At 58.4% G+C, this 9,229-nt stretch overlaps 2 protein-coding genes across 2 annotated transcripts; one reads left to right on the plus strand and one right to left on the minus strand.

Moving 5' to 3' along the window:
- Positions 1-1,518: 1,518 nt before the first annotated feature.
- On the plus strand, positions 1,519-3,709 carry GGTG_13357 (hypothetical protein; the record flags this gene model as incomplete). Its single annotated transcript, XM_009231263.1, has 6 exons — positions 1,519-1,545; positions 1,649-1,805; positions 2,112-2,733; positions 2,825-3,255; positions 3,350-3,459; positions 3,535-3,709. The coding sequence occupies 4 exons, from the start codon at positions 1,519-1,521 to the stop codon at positions 2,892-2,894; spliced, it is 876 nt and encodes a 291-aa protein (XP_009229527.1). The 3' UTR covers positions 2,895-3,255; positions 3,350-3,459; positions 3,535-3,709.
- A 1,105-nt stretch (positions 3,710-4,814) lies between these two features.
- On the minus strand, positions 4,815-7,597 carry GGTG_13358 (hypothetical protein; the record flags this gene model as incomplete). Its single annotated transcript, XM_009231264.1, has 5 exons — positions 4,815-6,467; positions 6,530-6,692; positions 6,781-6,974; positions 7,059-7,532; positions 7,595-7,597. The coding sequence occupies 5 exons, from the start codon at positions 7,595-7,597 to the stop codon at positions 4,815-4,817; spliced, it is 2,487 nt and encodes an 828-aa protein (XP_009229528.1).
- Positions 7,598-9,229: the final 1,632 nt, after the last annotated feature.

Raw genomic sequence — 9,229 nt, forward strand, 5'->3', positions numbered from 1 at the left:
GATTCGGTTTTGGAAAAGCTGGATGTAAGGCTACGGACTCCAACTCCCCCGAGGACGTCCTTGAACGACCCCGAACCTTGGACCTCCAAAACGCCCAGGACAGCCAGGGACGCAACTTCGCAGTCCGAACTTATTAAAACTCGGATTTCCAATTGCCGGGGTAGCTTTCCGACACCTATACTGGCGGCTGTGGAACAGTTAACGAAAGGGGCTAGGGCAATTATGCATCGGGTTAACCTTTTGGAGGAAGAGTGCTCCAGGCTACGAAGGGCGAACGAGGCATTAAGCAAACGCCGGAAGGCCAAAAAAACACGTGTTCGACAAGGAGGGTCACATACTGTTAAAGAGATACGAGATGTTCTGGACCAGCAGGAGCTGGATGGGCAGCTACAGCAAGAAATGCGCGACCACGGGGGTCAGGAAAGGAAGGCGACGACGACTCGTCGGCGATGTGGCACCTGCGGCAAAACCGGATACAATGCGCGCACCTGCCAGGAGGAAGTAGAAATGTCCGATGTATACAGTTCCGAGTTGGGAGCCTCGTCGGGAGCCTCGTCGGAATCGTCACTAGAAATGACAATAACCTCGTTTTCGTTTATGGTGCCGGCGTGCACATTGTTATTTTTGTGATCAAATGCATCAAAAATGGTTCTGCAGGTAAATTAGGTGGCAGCAAAACCGGAACGCACAGGCGTTGCACGGGCTAAAAAAGTGGGTAGGTGGGTGAACGAGCAAAAAGGGTGGGTGGCCCGGAAGGGTCTCTTTTTTAAGCTACCCAGTGTCATGGCGCGGCAGCCCGAATTGGCTGCCTGCCAGGTGCTACGCACGGGCCTGCATTGCACGGGCCAACGCGTGCCTATTTGGGCAATTCCGCTGTCGCCGTGCAACGCACAACTTTTTCCTTTCTTCTCTTTACCTTTTGATAGCCAATTCAACCTACGGATATCGCAGCCTGCCTCGTTGCCTACGTTGGACCGTGACACCCAGCTGGACGTCCTTCAAATCCCTCTTTGCCCATGCTCCCTAAAACCCACCGCCTGGCAGTTTGCAATGCGCAATTGGCTGTTCCTTCAGTTACGCTCGTATGTATATGTGGCGTTTTTAAGGGGAACTGCTGGAATAAAGGGATAATTAAGAGACAGCCCACTCCATAGTTCGATATTACCACCAACCACCGCGACTATGAGAAGCCCTCACGGTTTTGCCTAATTAAACCAGGTGTAATAAAGTCCTGCCCTTATCCCTGCTCCCGAAGGCATTTTTCATTTCCCTAGTCTGTTTATCTTACCGTAATAGCCTTGTTCCTATGCTTACTCTGGAAACTACGCCCGAAACTATGCACCCGATATATATCTTCGTATTCGTCTCTCTTTCAGTAATCTATTCCCGTTACTGGCAAAGGGCGAGGGCAGCAAGCAAGGTATGCGGCCCAGCCACCGCCTTTACTCGCAAAAGGAAAGATTTGATAAAACATTATCGTGTTTGCTAGTTATTCCAAAAGCTTGCCGCGAAGCACGGATGCGCGCCTGCGCCATATCTGAAAGGGTAAGCGCGGGTTTGAAAAGCACCACTAATATTTCGCACATGTGCTTACACGCCCGCGAAAAACAGCAACCATTGTCCCTGGGGCCTCGGCCGCTTCCGGCAGTGGATCCAGGCCGATTCCCGGCACCAGCTGCTACAGGTCATTTTGTTCCACATGCGCCAGTCCGAGTGGACCATCCAGCAAAGGTTTTTAAACAAGACCATCTTTATCACCGTCGACCCCGCCAACCTCGAGGCCATGTTAAACTCCAAGGCCAGGGGTACGCCCCCTTGCACACACCTCGTTTTGATTTCCCCAAACTTATGCTTATTGTTAGGGATCGCGCACTACCATTAAGAGACAGGGCTGCAAAAGTAGGCGTAATATTGACTATCAAAAGCTAGGGAAGAGAAGAGGGGATCGGTGCGTTGCACCGGCCAACGCGCGCGTGGATTTATCCCCACGTTGTGCGTCGCACGAGCCACGTAGTCGCGTGACCTCGTGACCCTCTCGTCTCGCAATCTGGAGCGAGGCCTGCCAAGGCCGTGCCACTCCATGACACTTATCGACTGATTTTACCATTTAGACTACTCCATTAGCCCTCGGCACCAAGTCGCCGCCCCCCTTTCCGGCGACGGCGTTTTCACCCTCGACGGCGAGGCCTGGCGGCGCTCGCGCGCCAGAATCCGCCCGCACCTGGCGCATGGCCACTACGAGGACCTGTCACCCATGCAGCAGCCCGTCGACGACCTGCTCGCCGCCATGTCCCGGTCCGCCGACGCCGGCGATGTAAAAACCGTCGACCTCCAGCCGCTCTTTTTCGGCCTCACCCTTGACGTTACCACCTCGCTACTGCTGGGCGAGTCGATCCGCTCTCTGGCGTCCGGCGTGGACAGCCCTGAGCGCGCTTTCGCCGACGCGCTCGACCGCGGCCTCGGCTTCCTGGCCCGCCGCTTCCGCCTGCCGGGCCTGCACTGGCTGGTCGGCGGGCGCGCGTGGCGGCGCGCCTGCGCCGACGTTCACGCCTTTATCGACGGCGTCGTCGACCGGAACCTGGCGAAGGCGGCCGCCGCCGGCGGGGAGAAGAAGCCGTCGTTCCCGAGCAGGGTCGCCGAGGCCTGCCCGGACCGCGAGGCGCTGCGCGGCCAGATCGTTAACGTTTTGGGCGCGGGGCGCGACACGACGGCGTGTTTTCTCTCGCGGACGTTGTGAGTAGCAAGCCATTTGATTATATGGACGCTAAAACTTAGGCACGCCCCATAAGTTCGTTAGCTGATAAGAAATATCCCCTTCCCACAGCTTCGTTCTCGTCCGCCACCCCGATGCCCTATCCAAGCTCCGCACCGAAATTGCAAATACTCCCATCTAGCCCGCCGACCTCCAGCGGGGCGACCTTAAAGGCATGAGGTACCTTCAGGCCGTCCTAAAGGAGGACCTCCGCCTGTACCCGTCGGCGCCCATTAACGGCCGCACCGCCGCGCGCGATACGGTCCTGCCCACAGGCGGCGGGGTTGACCGGCAACAGCCCGTGCTTGTGCCGCGCGGCTCCGTCGTCGCTTTTAACGTTTACGCCTTGCACCGCCGCGCAGACCTGTACGGCATGGACGCCGAGGTTTTCCGGCCCGAGCGCTGGCTCGGCGACGGCGACGGCATGCCTTTATTCCGCGACGCCTTGACGCGCAACTACGGGTACCTGCCGTTCGGCGGCGGGCTTCGCGTTTGCATCGGAAGTACGTTCTTTCTTTTTCCGTTCTTTCTCGGTCCCGGTAACCCCCTAAACCATTCCAAGCACAGGCAGTTAACGTGGTGTTAACCACCTCGCAGTGGATTTCGCCTTACCGAAGCCGCGTACGCCATCGTGCGCATCCTAAACGAGTTCCCCGTCATCGCGCTCCCAGATGGTGAAAAGGTTAAGCCTTTGGGCTTGGAGAAGCGTAAGAGCCCTTGGAATTATCGCCAAAATTGCCGAACCGTTAGGCTGACCATGCCGTGCACTGCAACCCTGATAGAGACCGTGGCTTTAATGCTGCGAATTACCGATGGCTGCAACGTCCACTTAGGCTGAGTACCTTATAAGCAGAAAGGAATGACGAGCAACGTTTTGCCACCTTTTCTTTTGTACCACCCGGACCAACGGTAGGCTCGCCGGTCCCCCGCAACCCCGGCCAGGCACAAGGGTAGTCCCGAGGACCCCCGCCCGGCCTTACCCCCTTTCCGACGCACCCGCCGGCCGAACGCACTACTACCACCCGCTGCGCTTACAACGCCCCGGCGTTCATATACGCCCTACTGCCGATTGCCCTCTCACCAACAAGGAGCGCCGGAATGCTGCCGGAACTCCGTGTGCCTTAGGGCTTAATTTGCTAGCCGCCGTATAGCAGCACTATGGCCTGGTGTAAATAGCTTAGTAGTAGTAGTAGTAGTAGTAGTGTTTATTAACGCCGGGCGGCACGGAGCGCCAGCCAGGCTGGTTCTCCGTGTGTGCAGCCGCGCGTGGGGCATCACGGCGCGCTATTCTAGTCTACATGAGTCTGTCAAGCGGATCGACTGTCACGGGCCGGGCCCGAGACAGTGTGGGGTTGGGCGCCTTGTAAATAGCTTAGGTATCGCTAGCACGTCGTATGCCCCCTAGGAGGTAGGGACTGGTAGATCCCGACTTACCGACGTTAAATCCTCCTCCTCCTCCTTGACAGAGATGCTACTGTTACCACCTTTTTAGGTGTCCTACCATAGGAGCAGAGGCCTGTTTGTAGCAAAAAAGTGCGTTTGCCCGGCAGCAGGTGTCGGTTGAAAGCGGACATTGGCGTTGCAACGGATGCGCTGCACGGTAGACATATTGTTACGTTTAGTAGCGAGCGAGATCATTAAAAGTGACTTCGCGAGAAAAGATTAGCCTAGCAGAGAGACCCCCTTTCTGGATGGTTCGTTTCTTTCAGTTTGGTGATAGTCTAGCCTGGCTTAAAGGATATGAAGTGCTTGGTATCCGCAACCCGCTTGCGCGCACGCTAGCTGCATGTAGCTGCCCCTCTCCCTTTCCCTCTCTTACCAAATACCTAAAGGTTTAAAATTACCCAAAGTGAGATAATCTAACGAACTTAATCCAATCCCCAGTGCGGAATGCAAACTTTTAACCACCTGATGTTCCGACGAAGCCCGGGGAAGCTTGGGGATGTATTGAGAAAGGGAAAGGGGGCTTAGTTCAGCGCACAGGATATTTAATACTCAATAAACAGACACAAAAGTTACCAATTGGCCAATTGGCCAAACGCTAATCAGAAGCAAATACCCATTAAACCGCGGAGATAAGGCCCTTCCTCGACGACCTTGCCGCCCTAACAAAGCGTCCCCGCAGCTTCCAAACCATCGTCTTCCCGGCCTTCGCCAGCCCACGCGACAGCCCAGGCTTCCGGAGCCCAACCGTCCTGCCCGTGACCCTGGACCGCCTGACGCCGCCGCAGAGCACGACGCCGTCGCGGCCGCCTCGCGGGAGGCGCGCCATCTCGGCAGCGACGCGGGCATAGTCGCCCCAGAACTCGTGGTTCCTAACATCGTCCCCCGCATCTTCGGCCGCCTCCTCCCCGTCAGCCTCACCCCTCGTCCTCCCCGCCAGGCCGTGGCCAAGGCACACGCCCCACAGGACCGGCGGCGAGCCCGCGCCGGCGGCGGACTCGGCCACCAGAAAGGCGTGGGCCCGCGGGCGGGGGTCGGGCTCGAGCAGGACCGAGAAGACGGAGCCCGTGTACAGCGCGGGCCGCGCCTCGGCCATGTCGGCCGGGAACGCCCACCCGCCGCCGCCGGTCCTTCTGACCGGGTGCCAGGGCGTAACCACGACGCCGCCGACGCGCCGCACGGCCGCACGCCACACCCGCGTCCGCAGCACGGCCGCCACGGCCCGGGGCCCCAGCGGCGTGTGCACGCGCATACCGCGCGCGAGGTCGCGGATGGCCACCGTCGTCGCCGTTTCGGCCAGGCGGACGCGCGTGGCGCCGGCGAAGCAGGGCGCGCTGCTGTTGAGGTACGCGTCGCTCATGGAGTACATGCGCCGCTCGCAGTTGCCGATGCTGCTACTGCGGTACGGGGGCGGGGGCACCCTGCTCGGCGGTGGCGGCTTGACGGCGTCGAAGGCGCGGTCCAGACGAGCGCGGCGGGCGGCGAACAGGGGGCTGGCGAGCCCGTACCGGCCCGGGCCGGGGTCTTTGAACGAGTTGCAGGCCTGGCGCGTGTGGGCGTCGAGCAGGCCGAGTAGGTAGTGGCCGCCCCAGCGGTCCCAGTAATCGCGGCGCGACAGGGCCAGCGCCACCTGGCCGTGCGGCTCGTGGCCCTCGATGTCCTGGATCAGCGACGCGCAGTCTTCCGACGCCCCGGCCAGGTCCCACGCCGGCATGGCCCGCTTAACGCCGCATAGCCGCGCCGCCAGCTCTGAATCGATCGGCGTCCGGTCCTCGTACCGCGTTTTGGCCTCGCCCCAGCCGTGCCGCTGGCGCTCGCCGCCGGCCGGGTAGGGGAAGAGGGATGAGAGGAACTTGCATAGCATTGAGCGGGACACGTGGTAGGCGACCTCGGCCTCGGGCGGGTCGTCAGCCCTGAATGTGTCCCGGCCCAGCTTCAGGGTGCTCCGCTCGCCGCCCAGGGTTTTGTAGCTAAGCTCGACCGCGACGGTCTGGTCGGCCGGGAGGTAGCCTTCCAGCTGCGCCGCCTCTCCGCTATGCTCAAAGTAAAGATCTTTGGACATTCCGAACTGCAACGCCCCGAGGCCGACGGTAAGGCGCGATCGCTTGGCCCGTTGTCCACTGCCAGGTTCCATTTCCTCCACGGGTAAGATCTGATAATTTTTGCCGATGGCCGCTTGAAGACCCAGGGTCGCCGGGAAGTCGATCTTTAGCTGGGCCTCGGTCGCAAATGTAGACTGTAGGTTGGCGACGGCGTGGATGAAGACCGTGCCCTGGTTTGCGTTGTCAAGTCAGCATCGACGGCCTCTTTCCAGGGCCATGGAACACAACCCACAATCATTCCGCAGTCAGGGATAAAGGCATAATGGCCGCCAGTAAGCTCAGAGATGGACTTGAGAACGCCCGACTCGAGAGAATATCCAAAGCCGAAGGTGTGGATAGGGGCCGGAAATGGGCGGATCGTGTTTAGCTTGCCTACCCAGCCGCTGCTGGGAATGCTACGAACAAAGAATAGAAACGGCCGCCGAAATTAGCAAGGGCCCAAAAATGCGGTTTCAAATAGCAACAAAATGCAAAGAAACTAACCTGGTCGGCACGCCATCAGTCATAAGCATAACTGCAGGAACCCTATTGCTGCCATCCTGCTTTCCTTCGAAAACACCGAACCCCGCGGCGATGCCGTTCCACATGACAGTATCCAAGGTCGGCGCAAGCTTTAAGAGCTCTGTTTCGGCAAGCTTCTTATTTTCCTCGACCATGGGCAAAAGCTCCATCACCACCTAAACCACCAGTTGTGCGTCAGCAACAGTTCGAAAAACCCCATGCCACCTCGCCACGCCGGACGGAGCGAGCGACGGACGCACCTTTGCGTTGCGGCTAAACTTCACAATGCCCAGCCTATCCCGCTCGTCCAGGGTGGCCAGGATCGTAAGGGCAGCGTGCTTAACCAGGTCGAGCGTGTTAAACCCGTGGTCCTCGCCGGCCTCGCCCTTCTTGACGGGGGGCACGGCCGCGGACGACATGCTCGCGGACACGTCGATGACCAGCACGATGTCGCAGGGCACGTGGTAGTCGGCGGGCACTCCCCCGGGCGCCTTGGGCGGTTGCACCCTCACCATGAGGCCTTTGGCGCTGCTCAAGGGCCGCACGTTAAACTCCAGGCCTTCCGGGTCCGTGGCCGGTGCCGGACGAGACTCGGGAACCGGGTTGGGGTCTCGGGCAGAGTCGCCGCCGGGTTGCGGGACATGGTTCTCTGCGTTTTGGGCAGAAGAGTGGGTGTTTGGGTCGGTGCCGGAAGAGGATCCAGCCTCGTGGATGGACACAGTGCGCTTAATAGCCTGCCGCGCGGGAACGCCAGGTTAGCTTCACCAGAAAATCTCGCGATATGCAGTGTTCATACCATGGCACCAGGTTGTGGCTGTTACTTGGATCCTTTAAGATGGAGGAAAGCCTTCAAGTATATGTAACAGGGGGTTAAAGACGGCCTGGAGGGGCGATTTTAGGGGCTTAAAAGTTGCCTAAGGAAGCAGAATCTCTCGAGGAGACCACAGCAGTTGGCCGGCATTATATAAACCAGCTTGTGGCCCGTGCGGGGACGTAGCTACCTGGTATACGCAATCCTCGGTCCTCGGCGTTGGATTTTATTAACGTAATTGGCTTCCAAGGGTAAATTTGGACTTTATGATTTAGGCATCCGTCGGACAAGCGTGTAGGATCTCCCTAAACCTGCTAGAAAATAGGGTTGGCGAAAACCTAAACGACCCGTTTGGGACTAAAACCCATTGGCTCCATTATTGTCTAGTTAAAAATTGGGAAGCTTGTGGGTGGGGCTAAAGTGAGGCTTATCCTTAAAGCCCTTCGCCCCTAAAGTCCTTTGCTCAAGTGACACGCATGGGCGGCGTCCGTGGATTGCAGCACGAAGTCCTCCAGTAGCAGGTAGATGGCAGATCAGGCCCGTCTCCAGGGGCGACAAGCGGCATCGACTTCGAGCGCCGCTCTACGCTGCTGCAAATATAAGGCGGGATCAGCATTCGAGTTCAGAAAGGACTCCACCCAGCAAGCCATCGAATCTAGCCAAGCTTCCTAATAAAAAGAGTGGCAGTGATATTCATGGATTTTTGCCGTCGTTGGATGCTATTTTATCCCAAGTATTCCACGTATCGTGTTTCCGCGTGACCTGGTTACGTGACCTTCCAACGTCCTTGTTAGGCGTGGTGGGGTGTAAGGGGGGCGTGCCAGAGTAACCGCTCCACTACATAGACCAAAAGATCCAACAGTTCAATCACTTCGCGATTGAACCCTCTGGCACCACAGTATATCAAGCCCCGGGATCCCTTACCAGGGCGACCCCGTTACATGGGGTGGCTTTCTTTCCTAACTAGGCCTGCCCCCTACCTCGCACTCGCTGTGGTCGTAGCAGTAGGGAGCATTAGACGGCTTTCTTTATTAAAGCTAATGCATTTGAAGGTAAGTGGAAAATGTTTATTGTGTTTCCCCACCCAACCGTGTCCCCGGCGCAGGCTGTTTGTTGTAAAGGCAACCACGTTTACGCCCCTACCCCCGTGGGTTTTAAAGCTAAGTCGGAGTACCCCCTGTCGGCCACCCCCCCTTCCGGCCACCTCAAACAGGCCCACTGCCTCAGATATGGCCACGTCTTCAACCCGCCGTAAATCCCTCAATTTTGATCCGTTTTCCATACTTTTTACTGCAATCCAATGCCCATATGCCAGAGAAACAGTATACCGAAGAAGACGTCGAACGGGCCGTCGCGGCCGTGCAGGCAAAGGTCCCTATCTCGCGGGCCGCCCGACTCTGGGGCATACCGAGGACCACCCTACGCCGGCGTCTAACGGGATCCCTACCCAGCCGACAGGCACAAGAACCGTATCAGCGGATACCTCCGGAGCAGGAGAAGCGCCTAGCAGATTGGGTGCTTCTTCAGGCCTCCCTGGGGCTCCCACCGACGCACGCAGAAGTCCGCTTTTTTGCGCAAGAGATCCTACTTCAACAGGGAGACTCCCAGCCCCTAGGGAAA

Source organism: Gaeumannomyces tritici (genome assembly GCF_000145635.1).
Source record: "Gaeumannomyces tritici R3-111a-1 unplaced genomic scaffold supercont2.12, whole genome shotgun sequence".
Lineage (NCBI taxonomy): Eukaryota > Fungi > Ascomycota > Sordariomycetes > Magnaporthales > Magnaporthaceae > Gaeumannomyces > Gaeumannomyces tritici.